Here is a 24403-nt window from a genome sequence, read left to right on the forward strand (position 1 = left end):
GCACATCATGGATTATCCGCCATCTCTTAATAATTCCCCTAAAGCTTTTAAAGCACCAACTATATCTTCATATATTTACGCTGTGCCTTGTCATGCTTTTGTAGATTGATTTCTGAAGGTTCCTCCTACCATTATTTTAACGTCAAGGAAAGCTCCTACCAACATACCTGCTGGGGCAGCTGTAGGTGCAGGAAGAAGCTCTGTCTGAACCAGGTGTCCAGGTGACCATTGATTGGTTTTCATGACTCGTTTGTTTTCCTCCTCTACCTGCAGCACCTTGTTGGTGTAGTCATCGTTGTTCTTTTTTATCATCCTGTCGATCGTCTGGAGCAGCTGCCCTACCTGGAACTTGTTGCTCCTGTATTCACCTGGTGGATTTTCTTTCCAGTGTTTGTTGTCGATGACGTGACAGCGGCCGCTGCACTTCCTCACAAGATCTCTCAGGCTCTCATTGTCACGAATGAAATCTTCGATCCTCTGTCCTTCTTCGAGCTGATCGCCATGAGTGAAGACAACTGCTGCATATTTGAAGACTTTTTCAGAAAAGCTTTTCTCTATCTTGGTGACGACAGCCCTCTCATGGTCAGTGAACTTCTCTACTTTGAGAACGATGAGAAAAGCATGAGGACCAGGAGCATAGTCAGTGATGCTTCTTAATATTTCAACCTGTTCAGGTGTGTCAGTGTCAAAGAAACCTGGAGTGTCCATCAGAGTGATGGTTTTTCCATTGACAGATCTGGTTTCTTCTTGACATTCACTTCTTTCAAATTTGTACGTGTGGTTGACCTTGAACACGTCTTCTCCAAATATGGTGTTACCCAGACTGCTTTTCCCTGATCCAGTTGTTCCCAGGATGACGACTCTTCTGTTTGCTGCTGAAAGAGAGAAATATAAGCCATTATTACTCTTGGAGTTTTTTCAGCTGTCATCAAACCCAAACCCAGAAAAGCAATGGATGATTTTCAAATTGCCTGAAACCTGAATTTCATTGACGCAGTGAAAAGACGTCATATCAAACAAGAACCTGACACACACAGCTCTGGAGAAAATGAAGCAGCTCCTGCAACTTCTGTCCGAAGCCAGCATCTCTACACGTCGGACGGACATCTCACTCTAAAGTTTGGAAATATTTAGCTCTTCATTTTGTCAGTTAAAGGAAACACCCCTCTCAACATTATGGACTCTGATGCTGCCGTGTCTCAGTGTTTTCACTGGTTTCTTGCAGGCATCTCCAAGAAAAGACACAACTCTATCAGACATGAAAGGCTTGAACTTTTCTGGCATTTTCTCACTAAAGAAAAAAAAAAGTCTGGGACTCAACCTGGTTTTCAGTGGTTTGCTTCCAAGTGTGAGTAGTTGAGATGCAGTTGGGGTTTTTGTTTTACTAAAGGTGAGGTTTGTAGACTCTGATGGGCAAGTGAATTTGTGAGTGAGGGCAAAGTGATCAGCAAAAACTGCAGCTTTTTCTAGAACTTTACTTTTTTTGTTCACTGAGATTAGTAGAAACTCTTTCATTAACACAACGCTTGAACTGTCCTGACAAAGGGCGGTTCTGAAATCATCCAGGTTTTTGACATCACGGGACTTACACCATCACTCAAATAGGGTGTCATGGGCACTGCTGGAGCTGTCTTCTCCTCCTGGCCCCACCCTCCTGCTCATTCTCTTGCTCACACCTGTTACCTGTGTTAATTTCCTAGCCTTATTTAACCCAGTCAGTGCCCTTTCTTGTTGCCAGTTTGTTGTTTGTGCTCTTGCCTGTTTCGTTCCAGCTTTTGTTTGCTCATGTCTGGTTTGATCTCTGCCTGTTTTTCCTTTTGTATTTTGCCTGCTATCTTGTACTTTTACGTTGTTTGGACTTCTTGGTTCTTGAACAATGCCTGTGCCACATTTTGGATTTTGCCTGTTGTTTAAGTACCTTTTCCCCAGTCTTGTAATCAGAGCTGTGAGCAATAGACAGTGATGCATCAACACTTTGGGCTTTCCCACCAACACACGTTTGAGCAGTAATGGCTAGAATACCTCCGACCATTTCAAAATGTTGGCAACCCTCTCAAAAAGTGTAAAACACTCATCCACCTCCCTTTCATAAACAGTGGTATGCGTCAGCTGTTCTCTGGCACCACTATGCTGACCAGGGCCGATGTGGAGCTCTTCCAGTTCAAATACACAGCCTGTTCTTTTTGTTTTTCTCTGTATATCAGTTTATTCTCAATTGTTCCGATTTGATTTGCTCAAATTTGAGTTTCATCTCCAACTTTTTTCCTTCACACTCAGGAGCAGGGTCAGTGCCAAGAGGATCAGTGTCAGCTTCTTCTTCTGATTTTGCTTTAGAATGATGAATGAAGAATTGCCCCTCCACGAACCCGATGACAACAGCTTGTTTAACCATGTCCTTTCTGCTCCTTGCTTCCATGGGAGTGTTAACGTGGTGAGCAACTCTTGGGCAGGTCCGCCTTTCTACACGTGTGTACGGCCTCCCATGCTGGGTTTTCAACAAATGACTCCAACTAAAGTTCTGTGACTTGGTGCAGCTATCAGCGTGTTCTACTATACAGTAAGTGATCAATATAGAAAAAGAGGGTTTCAAATCCCGAACAAGCCCCCAGGTTTTACGTTTCCTCAAGTTGTGCAATACAAAGGACAGAGGTCAGGGACAGGGAAACTAACAAAAGGCAATCTTCGTCTAATTAAACAACCAAAAAATAAGGCCTCTGGGTTCTAACAGGTGGAGTGGAGGTGTATGTCTCCACAGCCACCCACTAATTCTACTAAAAGAATGGACAAACTAAGGAAATAGGCCTCAACAAAAGTGGAGCTGCAATGAGAACAGGTGCTCCCAATTAGAGGCTGGTTAGGAGCACTGGGGGTCACAGGCTACCTCCATCTGTATCAACAGGTAGCATACTCTCATCAGAGACAGCTCAATGATGAATCCAGAGAATGCTGAAACGACTTGAAGTTACTTTTTGGCTCATGTTGAATCCTTTTAGCCCTCTTACAGCCCTACAATTGCTTAAAATGATTGTCAAGAGGAGTGGTCACCGCCATTGCACATCATGGATTATCCACCATGTCCTGGCTGTGTACTTGTGCATGTGCTGGTGCATAAAATGTACCGTGCCGCCAAAGCAGAAAAGTGTACCTTGCCTGAGCATGGCAACACTTGCAGTCACATGGGCCAAACAAAGTGGCTTTAGGTTTGAAGCTTGCTTGGGCACAGTACGGATGGCCAGTGTCACCGCGCCCTTAATGTTTTCCAGAGCTGTAAATATTTCTAAATAAATGTGTTCATCACACAGACTCATGTTCTGATGGAGAGAGAACTGAACTCCTCAGTGATCCTGGTCCTGGTCCAGGGGGATCCAGGAGGTATGAAGACTTAATAGGGTATGGAGCGCTGTGTTTGACTGACTCAGGGCTTTTGGCGTGGCTCATCTTTCCATCATTCACAAACCTTATCATGTGTAATAAAGTAAAAATACAATTAGTCACTTAGTAACTTCTGAAAGAACTTACCGCTTGAAACAGAAAAACACAATAAAGCTGACCTTTGGACACCTCCATGATCTGATCAAGTTTAATCTGGAGTTATATCAAGGCTGCTGGGTGGAGGCTGTGTTTATAAGGTCCAGTAAGTAAAGTCCACAATGAACTGTCTCTGTTTAAGGGGTCTCTTTATTTCTATGTTTGGTGAAGGAACAGAAGACTCAGAGCTCACAGAAGGAAACAGACGAGTTTCAATTCAATCTATGTCTCAGCTGAATATTCACCAGAATGTTAAAGACGTCTTTATCTGAAGTATGAACACTTTCTGACACCACAACCAAGTTCAAAGTCATTTTTTGACTCTAGTTATCACAAAGTTTTTATTCTAGAAAGAAAAATCAAAACATTCATCATGAACTAAATGTGATGTGTTCCTTTTGAAGAGAGACGTGAAACTAAACTTTAAGCCTGACTTTTAAAAGTATAGTTTTGACAAAGGATAAAGATACATGTTGACAAATCAGATGAGACTCCATGTTCACACAGACAGTAAAATGATTCACTGCTATGTTTTATTTTGTGCCAATCTGAAGGAGTGAGTCGACAACTCCTGAGACCGTTAAAAGATAATTTGGTCTAAGAGCGCTCTTAGTGAGAAGTTTCAATAAAAACTCAAAAATTTAACATGAACTTACCGTCCATGGTGCTTGGAGAGAAGTTGTCAGGGTGAATAACAAACTCTCTGGTTCTACCTGCTTTATCTTCAGGTTCATGTCCCGCCCACGAGTCTGATAAAGGTTCAGCCTACTGGTACGTCACTGAAACAGTTTTTTCTTCCTCATACTGACTTTTCTCATGTGGATGGTGGCAGTCAGCAGATGTAGCAGTTATTCATTTTACTGTCTGATAGATGAGCCCCATTTGATTTGTCCAAATGCGTCTTTATCCTGTGTCCAAACTATATCTTTTAATCTTTTCACATCAGTCAGTGCTGTGGAGGACTGACCGGCAGTCCATCCCATGTGTAGTGCAGGCAAATCTGTGTACAGCGCACACGCACACACACGCACGCACACACCGTTGTACAGCTTAAGGATATCTGTGGGAAAGCTTTTTCACATGTTAATTGAGCAGATACATTCAGAGTAGATAAAAAATTAAAAACATGATTTGTTCAATGAGACGACTAGTTACTGCCATAGGAGTGAATGGAGCAACAATTGAGATCAACATCCTCTCATTCTCCTCTCCTCTGCATGAATTAGTGTTTCTTTTGTTTTGAGTGTAGTCCAAAGTAATCTATTTCATCACAGAGATGTTGTCCTCCCTCTGATACAGCCAAAGCCATCTCTACTGCTTCCCCTACTGTCCCTGCATTCTCTGTCGCCTCTAATTCTTCATAACTTCCGACACATGCCCCACTTAAAGCTGATGCCCCCCACAAAAACACCTCCTGTTGCCCCGACTGCTGCTGCTACCATAGACATTATATACCTTGAGGCTTATTGACTGGCCATGCCTATTGGAGCTGACATAGGTACTGGCCGCCATCTTGGGTGGGTCTCACACGCGGCCCCAGTGTGTTCATCATACTGAGAAAGGCATATAATGCCCAACTATTATGAGCATGACTCAGCAAATTTTTACCGGGTTTTCACACAAATAAGTTTGTCACAAACAACAGAGATGAACTAATAATAGAGGACGCGGTCACACATTTTAATACATTCTTTCAAATTAAAATACTTTTTATTTAGCTATTTTTTGTCTTGCAATGAGACAGGAAAGTGAGACTGACAGACAAAACGTATGAGCAACAACATTTTTTTGGTCATATATATATATATATATATATATATATCACTGATTCTTGAGAGTTTGGACAAAACATGTCCTACAGTGAAAAGTCTGATTTACATTAAAAAAATCAAGATATTTACCATGATTGACACACTTTAAAGGGTGAATCCAAATGACCTGTGTATACCCATAACATTTTTTTTTGCAAAAATGTGTATTTTTTGGGGGAAATTTATATTAAACTTAGGTTAAAAGGTCCATGTTATTGATCTTGTCCTCAGCACTTAGTCATAGTAATGACTAGCCCAAAAGCCTTTCAAAATATCAACAATCGTAAATTAATATACATCAATTATAAAAGAATGTTTTTAAATATATAAAACAATGTATTAAGTGACTGTCAAATAATATTTTCAGTAAAAATCTGCCCATTAAAGTTTGGTCCTTAGTTTCTGTCAACTCCGTCAGATTTTTTATAAAACCTAATTAAATCAGCATGGTCAGCTATGCCCCTGAGGACCCCTTGTCATCTTCTTGTCTGTGCTGAATTTCACACTACCACACATGTTCTGATAAGTTATACATTTTTAGATCTTTTAGACCAACAATGTCAATATTCCCATCGTCACAGCTGGATCATGTCAACTCCATCTCTCCATTATGGTGCATTTTCTTAAACAATTGTGGATTGAATTTAAGTATTTTAGTGAGGTTACTGAGACAGCTAACAGCTGAGGGAAAAATTAGCTAGCTGCTGTGTACAGTACATGTTTTGGAGGGAAAATGCTCACAGCTTTTCTTCCCCCTCTCTGCCATTTGCGTGGAGGTGCACCTGTGCTTGCGCCTGGTCTACCAAATAAGAGCCCAATGAGTCAAAAGGAGCTCAAGTTTCACGACATGTTTGTTGCTGGCACGTTGATGAGGTTCTAAACTGAAGAATAAACAAAGGCAATTGACGATTCCCCAGTGCATTGTCTGTGTACCCCCTTCAACCTTGAAAGCAGTACTGGGTCAGCTGATCGCTTGGTTCCATACTGTTACACTTACCTGAGATATAAGGTATATACGGTGGGGAAAAGGGTATTGAACGCATCAACTTTTTTCTCATCACATTTATTTCCAAAGCTGCAATTCAAACAAAATTTCTCCCAGACATTGGTGTTAACTCAAATAATCCACACATGAAAAGAAATCACAACGTTCAGTTCCATAAATAATGATTATGGTGAATTAAGTACGATAAGACAGGAAAAAAGTATAGAACACACCATGGAAAGGCTGAATACTTTGGCAAGGAAATGCACCATACCACCTGAAATCTGTCAGTAATTATTACTTGAACTTCCAATTAGTGCAAACCAACATCAGCTGGGCTAGAGCAAATTGATGGTCCTATAAAAAAGGTGTTTTTTTCACCAAGCAGTTAAATAGCACACACCTCATGATGGGTAAAGGCAAAGAGCTCTCTGAAGACATTCACAACCTGATTGTTGCTCGGCATCAGAATGGAACTGGTTACAGACTTATATCAAAGCACCTGAATATTCCAGTCAGCACCGTTGGGGCCATTATTCACAAGTGGAAGAAGCACCACCTTACCATCAACAGGCCACGCACAGGAGCTCCTTGAAGATTTCTGACCAGGGAGTCAGAAAGATAGTCAGAAGAGGACTCAACCAGCCAAGGACCACCCTGAAAGTGCTCCAGAAAGAGGCAGCAGGTATATTTGTTACAGAGAAAACAATAGGCAATGCACTCCACCACCATGGCCTCTATGGACGCTCAGCCCGCAAGACTCCATTCCTCAAGAAAAGGCACAATGAAGCTGGTTTAAAGTTTGCTAAACAGCATCTTGACAAGCCTGTAGAATACTGGAAGAATGTTGTCTGGTCAGATGAGACCAAAACTGAACTTTTGGGCTGTCATACTACAGACCATGTTTGGAGGAGAAATGGCTCTGCACATCAGCCAAAAAACACTACACCAACAGTGAAGTTTGGAGGTGAAGCATCATGGCATGGGGTTGTTTCTCATCTCATGGTGTTGGCAAACTTCATATAACTGACGGAGCAATGAATGGAGCCATGTATGGGGAAATTCTTGATCTGAATCTGCTGCCATCCACCAGGATGATGAAGATGAGACGTGGCTGGACCTTCCAGCAGGACAACCATCCAAAGCACACGGCAAAGTTGACTCTCAAATGGTTTCAAAAAAAGAAAATCAATCTGTTAGAACGGCCTAGTCAATCACCTGACTTCAATCCAACTGAACATTTGTGGAAAGAAGTAAAGAAAAGGGTTCACCAGAGGGCACCAAAGAATATTCCAGATTTAAAGACAATCTGTGCAGAGGAATGGGCCAAAATCACACCTGAGCAGTGTGGGCCATTAGTTCAAACATACAAGAAGCTTCTGGAAGCTGTCATTGCAAACAAAGGCTTCTCCACTAAGTATAAGATGAGTCTCAGTTAGCGTGTTCAATACTTTTTCCTGTGTTATCGTACTTAATTCACCATAATCATTATTTATGGACCTGAATGACTGAACAGAGATCTAAACTCCTCAGTGAACTATGGTCTTGTTCAGGATCCAAGCGGCATCAGGAGTTAATGAGTTATGGAGCGCTGAAAAAGAACTTACGGCTTTTGGTGTGACTCATGTTTCCATCAATTCACAAACTTTATCATGTGTCATAAAGTCAGAATACAATCAGTCATTAGCAACCAGTGATAAGACGTCCTGGTTCAAACAGAAAAACACAATAAGCTGATCTTTGGACACCGCCATGATCTGATCAAAGTTAATCTGGAGTTATATCGAGGCTGCTGGGTAAAGTCTGTGTTTTATAAGGGGGTAGTGGGTGAAGTCCAGGGTCAGGGTCAGGGTGTTTAGTGGCTGTGAATGAGGAGGAACACAGTGGATATAAAACCCTGCTTTGAGGTGCTGCACAGAGGGCACAGGCTGTCTGTTTATGCTACGTGGCATATGTTGGCATATGTTGGCACATGTTCATCTCCTGCGCTCTCTGGGGTGCAGGAGATGAACATTTCCACTTCACTGTCCAGCGGCTCTGTTAAAGGACCACCTCCACTGAACGACCTCTGTTTCCAGGGCATTGACAGTCGCTGTTAGCTGCACATGGAGTCTTATAGCCCGTACATTTTTTTAGTTTGTACGTGTAATTTAGTGCTGGTTCTTTAGGATGTTGGTAGACCAGACCCAAAGTCTTTGAATATTCTCATCATTGCCCCATTTGCAGTTCACCATATTGTCGGGTCAGCTGTGATGTGTTTACAGCCTCACGGAGCTGTTTACAGAATCAGTGATAAAAATGTTAAACATTAGCTTGTTATCTAATTATAATATCTGCTTCAAATATTTTTTTTTCTTTTACAAAAGAATCAGAAAACCAGTCAGACAAAGCTCCAAAAATGGTTGATAAATAAATAAATAAACAGGACAAACCATGATCACATCAAAGAAACAAGATGAAACAAGAAGAGATGAAATATTTTTCAATTCAAATACCTTTATTCAATCAACAAACATCTACAAAATATAAAAAGTCTGATTACATTTCATTCTTCACTTTGGAAAGTTTCATCTGTTGCTTCAACATCAAACTGAAAATCTAAGACAAGCAGAGCGGGTGTGTGTCGTACCATCATGTGAAGTCCAACATTTAGACTGGCTACACAAAAAAAACACAACCACAAATGTTTCATTAATCAACAACAACAGCTTCTTACAGGAGAAGGAAAGAAAAATCACAGCTTCACGAGATTACCACTATTTGTTCATGTGATATGCAACACAAATACAAAAAAAAAAAAAAAAGGAAACTTGTTAGCATTAATGTTCAATTTGACTCAGGAATTGTAGCCTAGTAAAGCGGCAGTTGTCAGATACCTTTGAGCGAACTCATCAGAAAAACTGCATGATAATCTTTTTTTTTTTTTTTTAAATTTGCCCTCTCCTCATATCCTCATATCATCATAATAACTACAAACCAAATAAACCACGAAGCAGCACACCGAATGCCACACCTATGAATTTAGGAAGAAGCTTTCTCCAAACACTTTTTTTGGCCTTTTTCCTGACTTCTTCTTCTGGCATGCTTCCAGACGACTGTCGAATGGTTTCCATCTCTTGTTGTATTTCTTCCTCCGCTTCTTGCAGCATCTTGTTGGTGTAGCAGCGATTGTTGTTGTCTCTTATCATCCTGTCGATCGTCTGGAGCAGCTGCTCTACCTGGAACTTGTTGCTCCTGTATTCACCTGGTGGTTTATCTTTCCAGTATTTGTTGTCGATGACGTGACAGCGGCCGCCGCACATCCTCAACAGACCTCTCAGGCTCTCATTGTCACGAATGAAATCTTCAATCCCCTGTCCTTCTTGGAGCTGATCACCATGAGTGAAGACAAGTGTTGAATACCTGAAGGCCTCTTCAGAAAAATATTCATTTATTTTGGTGATGACAGCCTGCTCGTGCTCAGTGTATTTCTCCACTTTGAGCAAAATGAGGAAAGCGTGAATCCCAGGAGCGCTCTCTGTGACACACCTAACTATCTCATCTTTCATCACCTCTTCAGGCATCCTGGTGTCAAAGAAACCTGGAGTGTCGATCAGAGTGTATTTTTTACCACAAACAAGTCTGGTTGCTGCTTGACACTTTTCTGTCCCAGATCCGGCAGAGCTTACATCCTTAAACAGTTTCTCTCCAAATATGGTGTTAGCTGTGCTGCTTTTTCCTGCTCCAGTTTTTCCAACGATGGCGACTCTTCTGTCGGATTCTGAAAGAGAAAAATATAAATTATCTCTGCTCTGGGGTTTTTAATTATACTTCTTCAGACCCAAACCCAGAAAAACTGGGACAATACTGATTGTGTTGATGTTAAAAAAAAAAAAAAAAAAAAGGATGTTTTTTTTTATTGTCTAAATCCTGAATTTAACTGAAAATAGAGCAGACATCACATACGATGTTGAACCTGAGATACACACACATATATTAAATGAACGTGTTAATCAAATAGTATCAAATTTTAAAGAACAGGGAACTGAACTCCTCAGGATCCAAGAGGTATCAGGAGTTACCAGCTCAGTCAATGACCATTTTTCATTAAATTAGAATATGACCCCTCACCTAGCCCCCACTGAAAAGACTTCCTGAATCAAATAGAAAAAGACCTTTGGAGATGGACGTCCTCTTTTCAAGTTTAATCTGGAGTTATATGGAGTCTGCTGGGTTCAATCTCTATTTTAATAAAGGTATAGTGTGTAAAGTTGAAAACGGTCTCTGTTTAAGCGGTCCCTTTGTTTCTCTGATTAGTGAATGAGCAGGAGGCTCAGAGCCAACAAAAGAAAAAAGATGATGAGTTTTGTCCATTTCTTTTCTTTGTGTGGTTCAATTCAGTCAAATGTTTTTTTTTGACTCAAATCATTTAGGTGAAAGTGAGGATGTACTACTTGTTTGTTGCCATCATGTTCAAGAGGTTCTAATCTGAAGCTTAAACACTTTCCAACACCACCGTCATGTGTGAAGTCTTTGGGCCACAGACAGCAAAAAGAAATACTTTGTCAAACTGGAGAACTGAAAGAATTGACATGAAACAAATATGTGACATTTTGAAAAACAAAGTGGAATCTTAACTTTACTCCTGACTTTGAAAAAGTGTATTTTTGACTCACAGGATAAAGATAAATTTGGACATTAGACTCCTCATGTCACACAGACAGGGAAACTGACTGCTGAATTTTGTTTTGTACTGATCTAAAGGAATAAGTCGACTACTCATGACAGCATTTACAGTTAGTGTGGTCTCAGTGAGCCTTTCCTCATCGTGAAAAGACTGAACAGAATCAATAAAAACTCAAAGAATAAACAGGAACTTACCGGCCATGTTGTTGAAAGAAAAGCTGATAGGTTGCAGAACAAAAGCTCTCTGTCTCAACCGTTTTATCTCCTTGAACAGGTTCATGAACCGCCCACGAGTCTGATAGAGGTTCTGCCCACGAGTTACATCACTGATGTAGTTTTTTACTTCCCATACTGACTTTTCTGTGAGCAAATAGATGATAGCAGCCAGCAAACATAGCAGTCGGTCATTTCACAGTGTGTATGTGAAATGTTGAGGCTCATTTGATTTATTTTTATCCTTTGTTAGAAAGAAAAAAGAAATCTTTTTAAAGTCAGTCATAAAGTTAAGTTTCACTTTTGTCTCCATAAATAGCACACTGTACTTCTTTCATGCTGTTTCTTTAATTTTCCTATTGAAAAGTATTGATTGTTGTTACTTGTGAGAATTTTAGGGTAACATCAGTGAAAAACTGACTTATTGTGGTTTTTGAAAGTGTTCATATCTCAACTTCTTTAACATGTTGTCAACGACAAAGTGGTGAATTTTCTTGCTGTACAGCACCGCTCACTATAATGTCTGCCTTTGCAGCGGTGGAAGATGTTTGGTGGTTTGCTGGAAACACTTTAAGCCTTTAAGCCCTGGCCTCTTCTTGGGGTCTCTGTTAGAAAAGTGACATAACTCAATTGAAAAGAGTATTTTTCTGCATCTATGAGGTCTATTTGAATCATTCTGGGGTCATAATAAAGGGAGCACTTGAGCAATTTGTTCAGAGGTGTCAGTATTGGTGTTTGTGTCACTGGCTCAGAGAGAAATAAGTCAAGTAAAGCTTAAGCAGAAAGTTTGGTTGACTTGAAGGAGCTTGTAGCAGAGTTTCTCTTGTTAGGGTCCTCGCCTGAAGGGAGTGGGACTTCTTCTCGCTCCCAAAGGGTGAGGACACTTTCTTTTTCTTCTTCTTCTCCCCTCTACTATTTGAGCTCTAATCTGACCCCCTAAACATGCTCAAAAACTCACCAAAATTGGCACACACCTCAGGATTGCCAGAAGTTTCAATATGATACCAAACTTGACTCCCAACATCCCATAATTTGCTCTCTAGTGCCACCTAGGATCACTGAAATGGACCTAGCTGCCAGTAGGACTGTCGTACAGAGATCAAACCAACTTCAAAACCTTTGTCTCATTGAGACACAAAAATCATGCACTGATAGTCCTGACATATTTCCAAAAGGAAGTCGGCAATTTGCCTTTTAAAATAATATTTTGCCATATTTTTACCCTTTCTGAAAAAAAAAAAAAAATCTCTGACGAAACCACAAAAGGTATCAGCTCGAAAATCGCCAAAATGACAGAGTGGACCCTGCTTTACAAAGTTTGATGAGAGTTTTGATGTTTCACACCCGTTTTCGAATGACAAGCCCTCAACATCGATGAATCATAAGAAGCCCTCTCAGCTCCCCCATTAAGAATGAATGGGAGCAAAAGATCAAGCTGCTGTATTTGGGCCTCTAGACAAAAAAAGTAAAAATCGTACAGCTTTAAAAATGACACGGATGGATTCCTGATAAAATTTCCTACAGGAATATCTTCTTTTTACACACATTAGGTCAACATTCTATTAAGGTCCAATAATAAGCATTAATAAGACCTTTGTAAGAGTTTATAAGATGCTTTTTGACATTATTATTTGTTTATAAGACTAAATAACTGCTAAAGAAGTGTTTAATAAGGTCATTGTAAGGGTTATGGGGCCCTGAATGGTTAGGTTTAGGCATGGGGCCCTGAATGGTTAGGTTTAAGCATGGGGCCCTGAATGGTTAGGTTTAGGCATGGGGCCCTGAATGGTTAGGTTTAGGCATGGGGCCCTGAATGGTTAGGTTTAGGCATGGGGCCCTGAATGGTCAGGTTTAGGCATGGGGCCCTGAATGGTTAGGTTTAGGCATGGGGCCCTGAATGGTTAGGTTTAGGCATGGGGCCCTGAATGGTTAGGTTTAGGCATGGGGCCCTGAATGGTTAGGTTTAGGCATGGGGCCCTGAACGGTTAGGTTTAGGCATGGGGCCCTGAATGGTTAGGTTTAGGCATGGGGCCCTGAATGGTTAGGTTTAGGCATGGGGCCCTGAATGGTTAGGTTTAGGCATGGGGCCCTGAATGGTTAGGTTTAGGCATGGGGCCCTGAATGGTTAGGTTTAGGCATGGGGCCCTGAATGGTTAGGTTTAGGCATGGGGCCCTGAATGGTTAGGTTTAAGCATGGGGCCCTGAATGGTTAGGTTTAGGCATGGGGCCCTGAATGGTTAGGTTTAGGCATGGGGCCCTGAATGGTTAGGTTTAGGCATGGGGCCCTGAATGGTCAGGTTTAGGCATGGGGCCCTGAATGGTTAGGTTTAGGCATGGGGCCCTGAATGGTTAGGTTTAGGCATGGGGCCCTGAATGGTTAGGTTTAGGCATGGGGCCCTGAATGGTTAGGTTTAGGCATGGGGCCCTGAACGGTTAGGTTTAGGCATGGGGCCCTGAATGGTTAGGTTTAGGCATGGGGCCCTGAATGGTTAGGTTTAGGCATGGGGCCCTGAATGGTTAGGTTTAGGCATGGGGCCCTGAATGGTTAGGTTTAGGCATGGGGCCCTGAATGGTTAGGTTTAGACATGGGGCCCTAAATGGTTAGGTTTAGGCATGGGGCCCTGAATGGTTAGGTTTAGGCATGGGGCCCTGAATGGTTTGGTTTAGGGGAAGGGCTGGGGTAGGGCTCATGAGAGACAAAAGCAGAAGACAAAAACAAAGAGGGTTAGGGTTAGGTTCCATACAGCTTATAGATTAAGTTGTCTTGTAGAAACTATTACAATGACCTTATTAAACACTTATTAAGCAGTTATATAGTCTTTTAAACAAATAATAACGTGGCAAGGGCCCGTTGGTTGCTGATTGCCGCTATATTTGAATCTGATGTGTAATACACCTACATTTATCCATGATAAGTGCTTCATTTTATGCCTTTTGTTACAAAGCAACCTCAAAGTCCCACATTTGGAGGACCTGAGGTGTTCATGAGTTAATTTATTTGGCCCACACATCAACCTTTGTACCTTTGTATGATGAAGTCCACCAGGAGCCTAAAGTGCACTCTAAAGGCCACAATGGCTATAAAGTTTTATTTTTGTTAAAATGTTGATGCTGAAAAACTTGGAGCAGCTGGTGTTGACCGTTAGTCAACATGAAGGTGAGCTTGACTTAAACTAATCTAGGCTGGTTGAGATGTTTGATTACTCTATTCCCCCCCCACCACCACCCCCACCCCTCCAAAGTGTGAGCAAGTTAAGGTTACTGTAGATAATTTTCTGAACAATATTTTTTTTTTCCCATAACAGCTACCATACTTAGTAAGTGCTATTTCCTGCTTTGTGCCAGCAGAGTGCAGCATTGGGTCTTCTTCATGTTATATGGGTGTCATAGGCTGGCTATGCTTAAATAAATGTTCTAGTTTGAACTTCACTGTGCCTCATTATTCCAACTCATGCTCAGACAGTGTTATGTTTATACCTGTCATCCAACCACAATCCAGTTCACTCTATCCAGATGGCACAATTTATCTGGATGGGTTTTCATTGTTTGTGTGTGCATTTGTGTTTGTTGGTGTTCTTCTTTTTTTTCCAAGCTGAAAGGAAAGGCTTTTCTTTTTTAAAATGTAGGGAGTAAAAAGTACAGATTTTTTTCTGAAAATGTAAAGATTAGAAGTACAAAGCTGGCTAAAAAAAAATACTACTCCAGGAAAGTATAAAATACCATAAAATCCTACTTAGGTAAGGTAAGAAAGTATTTTTACTTCATTACTCAAAACCTCTGCTTGGAAGTCACTTCAGGATTAGACTGAGAATGAGAATAAGAAAAACTTTCAGTCAGGGGTTGCAGTTCTTGTGGACTTGTTTTCTTAAGAGAACCTGTTCTGTTATGACCCCACAGGTCGCTGGGGTATGATAGGTGGGGAGTAACAGAAATGAAGCCAGGACAAAAGAAGGATGAAAATAAGCACACGTAGAAGGAAATTATTTATTTACAAAATAATACAACAACCTTAAGAAGAACAAGTAACAACATAGGGGCCAAATCTCAGAACCAATCTCTAAATACAATAAACAAGCAGAGTCCAAAACTGTAAGGCAAATGCTGAACCACTCTTTCAGGCGAACACTCTATAAACAGCACACACACAGTCATAGACACAGACTGGCTCCAACTGCTGCCTCCCTCCTGCTCTTATACTGCTCCTGCTGGTTGTCAAGCAGTTACAGGTAAGTCCAATCACCTGGAGCTGCAGTGGAGGCCAGGGCTGCACCTGTAGAGGTAAAGAGCAGGAGGGGACAACACACACACACAACAAAACCTTTACGGCTAGGGCCGTGACACGTTTACCAAGGCTTGCTTTGCTGCCAGTTTCTCTTCTCTCCATAAGTGACTGACTGCAGACAGCGCGCGGCTGCGTCAGAGCCGAAACTACACAGTTTTAAATTGGTTTCGTATCGGCCTTTGGATTAAAAAAAAGGCCAATGCCGACATGTCCCAAAATGCCAAAAGTCAATAGGTACAAGACCCGGCGCCATGGAGCACAGACCACCAGTCAGTGCTGTGGAGCTCAGACAACCTGTGCCTCCTGAAGAACAAAATTTCAATGTACAGCAGGGTCTCATATCTCCTGCCTTCCCTCCTCACTCACGGTTACTAAAGTTATGAAATTAGAGCTGATTTTTGTTGTGACGGTGTTTGTAACCATGAGTGAGGAGGGAACGCTGTGGATATGAGACCCAGCTGTTCTTTAAAATGTTATTTAATTTAGTCGTTCTGATCTGCTTCAATTTTTTATTATTACAGTTACTTAATTCATGAGACAAATTTATTGATATCACATCTTTCAGTTTTGAGTAAGGTCAACTTATTATGTTTTACAGTGATATGCAACATTTTTTAATATTACTTAATATTTCAATTTGTAACAAACAAGCATCAGGTTTTTTGATTAAAGACATTCAGTAGGATAATTTTCATTATAATCGTAACTAATGAAGATGTTGAGTTAAATAAACTTTTTTCATTACTTAGCTTTTTTAAGGTAACCGGTTCACAAACATTTTCTTGTAAACTCAACCTATCCGGGTTTACAGTGTATATTTTGTGTGCCGTGCCAGTAAAGCACCCTTGAAGTGGACACAGAGGCTGGTACTTTGGCAAACACTTTTATTGATCAATCATTCACCCGATCCTAGAAGCAAGAAGAACATCCACACATCAGTGATGCTTCCATCTTCATGACTTACAGTGCAGTAAACGTGATTACTCACTCACCTAAATCTCGCTTAAGTTTTTTTATTTTGAGCTTTAAGTACTCCATTTCCAGCTCCTTGTACTCCATGTCTTTCTCCAAACTCCTCATTTGGAGGGCATCCAGGGTGGCACTCTGTAACAAGTCAAATATGGAGCACGTGGTTTAAAGCATGGACAGTTTTTGAGAGAGGAAATGTATGATGAGGAACACTGCCTGTGCTGCTTTAACATTCTCACACCACGCTATACATACAGACTTCAAACTCCCATGTTTAAAGTTGTGGTTCATATTACCTCATGTGGTCTCTCCCGCAGCTGTTTGCCACAGGGTCTGTCTCCAGTAGATGTGGAGGCTTGGGGCTCAATGGGGGGAGGGTGGTGTGTTGTTTCTCCCTGCTACATTGACATTGCAGTGGGTTATTAAGTACTGAACATCGGGAGTAGTTGTTGAACTCAATATGCAGATCATCACATCCAGTGATAGCCAAACACCAGGTGTACTGATGTGGGTAGGTTTGCTTCTATAACACGTGGTAAAGAAGTGAAGTGATACTGTACCTCCACAGCTGCCTCCGAGGACACAGACAGTGTCTCTTCATTCCCCTGGGTGGACTGACTGAATCTTGTCTTTCTCTTTGATCTCTTCTTCCTGTTGCCTGTAACGGTGTAAACCAGAAGGGGAAACGGGGCGACAATGAAGTCGTCCCATGTGGAATGAGAGAAGTGATTGTCCAATGAGACATGAAATCAAACGTAACCAGACAGTTAGAGGTTTTATACTACGGAGGGATAATCAAAGCAGTCAAACTTAATTTCCATTTCCTTCTATACATTTAAATGTAACACAAAGTGCTGGATTAATGGAAGGGATGTAATGCTAATGTGAAACAGCGCATTATTCTGTCATGTTATTCCTATTGTGTCAGAAGGACTTCTTTCTTTAAAGGGGGACGATATATTTTAGTCCAGCTGCTCATTTGTAAATTGTTCATTTGGGTCAGACTTCAACTCAGCATGTTGATGTGATTGTGGCGACAACTTTAAGCTAAATTGTAGCATGACGTTATGACATAAAACAGACAAATGACCACAGACCAGTTGCCCTGACATCTCACATCATGAAAGTCCTGGAGAGACTCCTACTGGCTCACCTCAACAAGCAGGTCAACACCTTTCAAGACCCATTACAGTTTGCATATCGTAATGGGATTGGGGTTGAAGACGCCATCATCTACTTGCGTCAGAGAGCCCACTCTCATCTGGACCAGTCAGGCAGCACTTTGGGGGTCATGTTCTTTGACTTCTCAAGTGCCTTTGATACGATTCAGCCAGCTCTGCTTTGTGAGAAGCTCCATGGATTCCAGGTGGATACCTCCATAGCCACCTGGATTTATGACTACCTCAGAAACAGACCACAGTTTGTGAGACTGAAGAGTTGTGTGTCTGAGAAGGTGGTCAGCAGCACTGGAACACCACAAGGAACTGTACTTTCACCGTTCCTCTTCACATTGTACACCTCAGACTTCCAGTACACCTCTGAGTCATGTCATCTGCAGAAATACCCTGATGACTCAGCAGTTATTGGGTGTATCAGTGATGGACAGGAAGCAGAGTACAGAGAACTGGTTGGTCAGTTTGTAAAATGGTGCGGTAACAATCATCTCATCTTGAATACCAACAAAACAAAAGAGATGATTGTTGACTTCAAGAGGAACAAGAATACACATAGATGTGTTTCCATCCTGGGAGAGGAGGTGGAGGAATACAAGTACCTTGGAGTTCAGCTGGACAATAGACTTGAGTGGAAATGCAACTCTGAGTACATCTACAAGAAAGTTCTGAGCAGACTCTGCTTCTTTAGGAAGCTGAGATCTTTCAACGCCTGTACCAAAATGTTGCACATCTTCTATAAGTCTGTCGTTGAAAGTACAATCAGCTTCGCAGCGACCTGCTGGGGCAGCAGCATGAGAACCAGAGACTTGAAGAGAATCAACAAACTGATCAAGAAAGCTGCTTCTGTGCTTGGAGTAACTCTGGAGCCGCTGGAGCTGATCGTCCAAAAAGGAATAGTGCACAAGCTGATGAAGATAATGGAGGACTCTTCACACCCTCTCCACAACACGGTGATGAGACAGAAGAGTGTGTTCAGTGAGAGACCTCTTCAGGTCCGATGTAAGACTGAGAGGTACAGAAGATCATTCCTGCTAGCAGCCATCAGCCTCATGAACAAAGTCTAGAATTAATTATTATTTACATGATTTAAACTACTACAATCCTGAATTTCCCTTTAGAATAAATAAAGTATTTTTCATTTCATTAAAAGCAGCAACAAAATGTTAAGATAATTCATCTGTGCCTTAAAAGACTTTTTGTTGTAGATCTTTTCTTTTTTCTAAAGGTTCCTCCTACCATTGTTTTGAACGCTGCCTCTGGACTTTTTGCTGCCCATTTCTTTTGCCGTGCTTCCTGATGACTGTGAATTGATTTCCATGTCTTGCAGCATCTCGTTGGTGCAGCAGCCATTGTTTTTGTCTTTTATCATCTGGTCGATCGTCTGGAGCAGATTCTCTACCTGGAACTCATTGTCCCTGTATTCATCCTGCTTTTTTTTCCAGTATTTGTTGTCGATGACGTGACAGCCGCCGCCGCACTTCTCCACCAGATCTCTCAGATTCTCCTCCTTGCTAACAAAATCTTTGATCGTCTGTCCTTCTTCGAGCTGATCACCATGAGTGAAGACAACTGCTGCATATTTGAAGGCTTCTTCAGAAAAGCTTTTCTTTATCTTAGTGACGACAGCCCTCTCATGCTCAGTGAACTTCTCTACTTTGAGAACGATGAGAAAAGCATGAGGACCAGGAGCATAATTAGTGATACTTCTCGATATTTCATCCTCTTCAGGTGTGTCAGTGACAAATAAACCTGGAGTGTCCATCAGAGTGATGGTTCTTCCCTTGACAGATCTGGTTTCTTTTTGACATTCACTTCTTATAAATTTGGACGTGTGGTTGACCTTGAACACGTCTTCTCCAAATATGGTGTTACCCAGGCTGCTTTTTCCTGATCCAGTTGTTCCCAGGAAAACGACTGTTTTGATTGATGCTGAAAGAGAGAAATATGAGTCATTATTACTCCTGGAGTTTTTCATTTAAGTTTTCAAATCTATGCCCAGAAAATTTAAAGATGATTTTCAATTTGTCTAAAGCCTGAATTTTATTGAAACTAGTGCAGAGTCGTCAAATCGGATGTTAAACCTGAAATATACAAAGTGGGACCATCAACTTTGAGGCATGATTAAAGAACTGTTTGTTTGCAGCGGAACATGTTTAGCTCCACAGAAAACATGGTGGTTCAATCGTAAAGTCAGATCTACAAAATGTGCACGTAGCATATCCCGTCCCCTTCGCGTTGTCCCGGATAAACGGGAATTCTCTTTTCCGCTCATTCTGGAATTTACAAGAGTACTCTTCTTAGTCATTCCTTCTTCTTCTGTTCTGTTTGCCATGCTTGACTTCGAGCCAAGGTGTAACCGTTATTACAACGGCGCCCAGTCAGAAGAGAAGGATGGTGAAGCAATATTGTTGTCCGGTTAGAAATCGGGAGAAATTCGTGAGAATTGTGGGCCCGGGAGATTTTCAGGAGGGTCACTGAAATTTGGGAGTCTCCCCGGAAAATCGGGAGGGTTGGCATGTATGCATGTGCGCACATGTGCACCTGTCACCAAATTACAGCTGGGGATGGTGCGCTCCGCTTTGCACTGAGGATAGACCAGATTGGAGCTGGCGAGCTTTCAGCGCACTTTTTTGACACGAAATTGTCACTGCGCCAACATGAATCTGCTGACACCTCCCCCTGGCGTGAGGTCACACCCATCTCTGTGCAGACGGTCTATCAAATTGTCAAATTGGCAGCACTGCACTGCACGAAATTAGCACTGCACAGGGTGCGCCAGGCTTGCGCCCCTTAAAGAGGTCCACATCCAGAGTGTTTCAACACCACAACCATGTGCGAAGTCATTTCTTGTCTGCTATATCTCTGCAAAATGCCCACAAATAACAAAAATAAACTCTTTTTTTTAAAAGAATTGATGAAACAAATCTGATGTTCTTTTTTCAAAGTTTCAAAAGTGAAACCCAACCTTACGCCTGACTTTTAAAAGATACTGTTTTGACAAATCAACTCATCATTTCACGCAGACAGTAAATTAACTGACTGCTACTTTTGTTTCGTGCTGATCTGAAGGGAGAGGTTAGCAAATCAAGAGACCATTTCAGGTTAGTTTGGTCTAAGTTTAAATAAAAACTCAAAGAATGAACACTGACTTACCGGCCATGCTGCTCAAAGAAATGTCAGTAGGGTAAAGAACAAAACCTCTGTGGTTCGACTGTTTTATCTCCTTGAACAGGTTCATGTTCCACCCACAAGTCTGACATAGGCTCAGCCTACTCGTATGTCTATGGAGCAGAGTCCCCTAACGTAATATGTGTTAAATTGTTGCTCCCCCTTGTGGTGAAGAAACATTAGTACAATGCTATCAAACATGATAATAGAAGGAGAAAAGAAAAACGTTTTCTGTCACCGCTCCCTTTACACTCGTGGTATATAGCAATCTTTAACATTGAAAGCAAACCTGAGTTTGATTTTCCTGTGTCATGTCTGCATTCATCATGGTTGTAAAAAGTTTCATTTACTCTAACCAAAGTGAACGGTAATCTCAGAGTTTCTGAGTCAGGTTTTACTAGCTGTCACCAGCAGCAGGAGGTAATTCCCATTTAGGGAAGCTGTGGTGACACAACAGGCGACACAGTAACAGTTTCGTCACAGAGCAAACTAGCATAAACCACGTTAAATGAGCCTTTTTTCCATTGTGATCTGCTTATTTTGTTGTTGTTGTTGTTTCATAACACTTATAAACCAGCTGTTCCCGTACAGACCAGGGCCCTCAGTCATGAAGGACGCCCGCTGCAACATCTGCACGTAACCAGCCGCCATTTGACCACCCTGCACCACCTGAAGCTCCAGCGTTCACTGAATGAAAATGCCCCAGATCATGATGGACCCCCTCCACTGTGCCGGGTAGAAAACATCTCAGGTGGATCTCCTCGTCATGACAAGAACGTTGAAGCCATCTGGACCGTCAAGGTTCATTTTCCCTCATCAGAGAATTAATCTTTTTTCCACCTTTCAATGTCCCATGATGCTCCCTGGCAAAGTCTGAACTGGCAGTTTTGTGGCGTTGAAGGAGACGAGGTCTTTGGATTGTTTTTTGTTTTAGAAACCCTTTTCCTGCTGATGTCGTCTGATGGTTGTTGCGCTGCAGTCGGCTCCAGTCTTAATTTGGGTGGAGGACCGCCTTGCGTCTTGATGGACAGTCAATCGGATCCTCCGGCTCAGTGCAGGTGTATTTTTTTTAGGTCTACCTTGACTTTTTTGTCCCACAATGCTCAGGATCTTTCAGAAAATGTAGAATGACTGTTTGACTGCGTCCAACCTCAGCAGCAATGGCACGCTGCAGCTCGACGATCCAACCACGTTCAAGAAGAGACAGCTTCTTAGCTTTACCCACCAGGAGGTTGGGCAGCAGTTCTGTGGGTCAAAATGCCTTGTTGATGCCAGAGGTCAGAGGAGAATGGACAGACTGGTTGGAGCTGATAGAAAGGCAACAGTAACTCAAATAACCACTGGTTACAACCGAGGTCTGCAGAAGAGCATCTCTGAACACACAACACGTCCAACCTTGAGGCAGATGGGCTACAGCAGCAGAAGACCACACCGGGTGACCCTCCTGTCAGCTAAGAACAGGAAACTGAGGCTACAATTCACACAGCAACACCAAAACTGGACAATAGAAGATTGGAGAAACGTTGCCTGGTCTGATGAGTCTGGATTTCTGCTCCACATTCAGATGGTAGGCTCAGAATTTGGCCTCAACAACATGATGCTATCATGTCAATATGAACCAAACTCTCTGAGGAATGTTTCCAGGGGGTACTAGCAAGGTCTACATAATAATCCTTGTCTTTGAACACAGCTCATTACTGCATCCAAAAAACCTGGTTACAACTCTTCCAGTCAAATGTGACGTTTTTAATTGTGACCAAAACATGAAAAAACTTTTTCGCGGCCCCACGCTCGTTTAAAATGAAGTGATAAATCATGGATGCTGTATCCTGTGTTTTAAAGATGAGAGGGTTTCACGTTTGGGAGCAACATGCTGCCACCCAGGCAGCTAAAGTCCTATCAGGCTACAAAGAGAAACTCTTTCACTTTAAAATCCTTATGCCGGTCTGCTTGGCATCAAATCATTTTATTTTAAAGAAACTAGATTCATTTGACACAGTGAATCTGTGTAACTTCTATCAACCTGAGTCAAAGTGCTGTTGTATGAAGGAGAATATTTCACAAACAGTGAGACTGAACCTTGACTCATGTTACTCTCTGCTGCCATCTAGGGGCATTTTGAAGAAAGGACCATCATGTTTTGACACTTTGTGTTCAGTAGATTACTAAACCCTCTTTTCTCCTGTTTTATTTTTCTGTTGACACCATTCAAACGTTAGGTGGCTTCATTTGTTATGATGATATCAAGAATAAATAACCATGATTACACCTCAGGTTTAAATCATAATGAACTCTGTTCAAAGTGTCCTTTGTTTTTACAGTACACCAAAGGTTTCTGACATTAACATTATGAATATGAGGCTCCTGTGACTCAGCATTTCACACATGAACACTAAAACAGCTTAAAAATTTATTGAAGTTTTATGTAAAGTTGGTTTGGTCTAAGTAAGCCTTTTCTTCTATGGGATAAGAAAGAACAGTTTCAATAACTACTCAAAGAATGGACATTAACTTACCGTCCATGTTGCTCAAAGAAAAGTTAATATGGTGAATAACAAACTCTCTGTCTTGTCTCCTTGGACAGGTTCATGTTCCACCCTGATACAGGTACTGATAAGAAGACAGAGAGTTCATTTTTTTCTACTTTAGTGCTTGTTGGGTTGATTGCAGCGTGGCATGTACACACTGCCACCTACTGTTGAAGATGAGGTACAACCAAGGAGTCCACATATCCATTTGATTATTATGTTGGTCTGAGGGTGGATTTACTCAAGAGGATTAGAGCCAATGAAAAAAAAGGCAGGTTTTTTTATTACAATTTTTTTTCTGAGAAAAAAGAAATTCTGGGAAAAAAGTCAGAATTCTGTCTTTTTTCAGTTTATATATATATATATATATATATATATATATATATATATATATATATATATATATATATATATATATATATATATATATATATAAAATGAATAAAAAATTACTGGACGTTTTTATTATTTATTCTTTTATTTATTTTTTTGTGTGGCCCTAATCCTCCTCCATGACCAAAGTGCTCTCCATTAAAATCAGGACACAACCATTCAAATTCAATACAATAAAAATACAGAACAATTCAATAAAAATGGTAAGAATATCTCACCTCATTACTGTATGTTAAAAGCCAGTTTGAATAAAGAGGTTTCAAGCCTGGATTTAAAAAAGCCCAAAGACCTTGTTGGGGTTCCAATATTAGACATCTGAGTTTAATTATGGCTATAATTAAATCTGGCTGTTAAATAAGCTCAGTAAGAAAACCCAATGGTTGGTAGAGGTAAGGCTAAAAATAGATCAAGCTTGAAGGGAAGTGAAGTTTAGTTACAGAGTATGAGAATAATTATAACAGTTTATCACAAAAAAAATGCATAAAAATATCATATGTATAGTTTAAAGTGAAATGTTAAATGTTTAAACTGTTGTGAGCCGTTATTTCGAAAAAGCAGGAATTAGTTTGAGCTAAAGTCTGTGTAATCAGCCGAGCAGCCTATCCTGATAAAAGTTTAATGTCAATCAATCCGTTTCTGTAATCTGATTGGTGTTCTAACAACCTAACTAGCGAATCCAAGTCAGT

The 24403-nt window shown here is 41.2% G+C and overlaps 1 protein-coding gene across 1 annotated transcript; it reads right to left on the reverse strand.

Moving 5' to 3' along the window:
- Window positions 1–90: 90 nt before the first annotated feature.
- LOC141784545 (GTPase IMAP family member 8-like) lies at window positions 91–23319 on the reverse strand. The gene is made up of 9 exons (XM_074662384.1): window positions 23313–23319; window positions 18865–19557; window positions 17014–17111; window positions 16750–16851; window positions 16518–16588; window positions 10270–10279; window positions 9326–10115; window positions 8954–8982; window positions 91–906 (listed from the first exon to the last, which is right to left on the reverse strand). Exons 1-9 carry the CDS (start codon window positions 23317–23319, stop codon window positions 91–93), a joined length of 2616 nt encoding a protein of 871 aa, XP_074518485.1.
- Between the last annotated feature and the right edge of the window lie 1084 nt (window positions 23320–24403).

Source organism: Halichoeres trimaculatus, unplaced genomic scaffold (assembly GCF_033239565.1).
Source record: "Halichoeres trimaculatus isolate MK-OKI-2021-1 unplaced genomic scaffold, fHalTri1.1 fHalTri1_scaffold_22, whole genome shotgun sequence".
In the NCBI taxonomy this organism is placed as follows: domain Eukaryota; kingdom Metazoa; phylum Chordata; class Actinopteri; order Labriformes; family Labridae; genus Halichoeres; species Halichoeres trimaculatus.

Bases quoted from the DNA above. Each gene is read 5' to 3' on its own strand.
- LOC141784545 (XM_074662384.1), bottom strand. The intron at 16,852-17,013 runs GTACAGTATCAC...ATGTCAATGTAG, and splicing joins CCTCGGAGGCAGCTGTGGAG to CAGGGAGAAACAACACACCA. The intron at 8,983-9,325 runs GTGTGCTGCTTC...TTTTTTGTGTAG, and splicing joins ATTCATAGGTGTGGCATTCG to CCAGTCTAAATGTTGGACTT.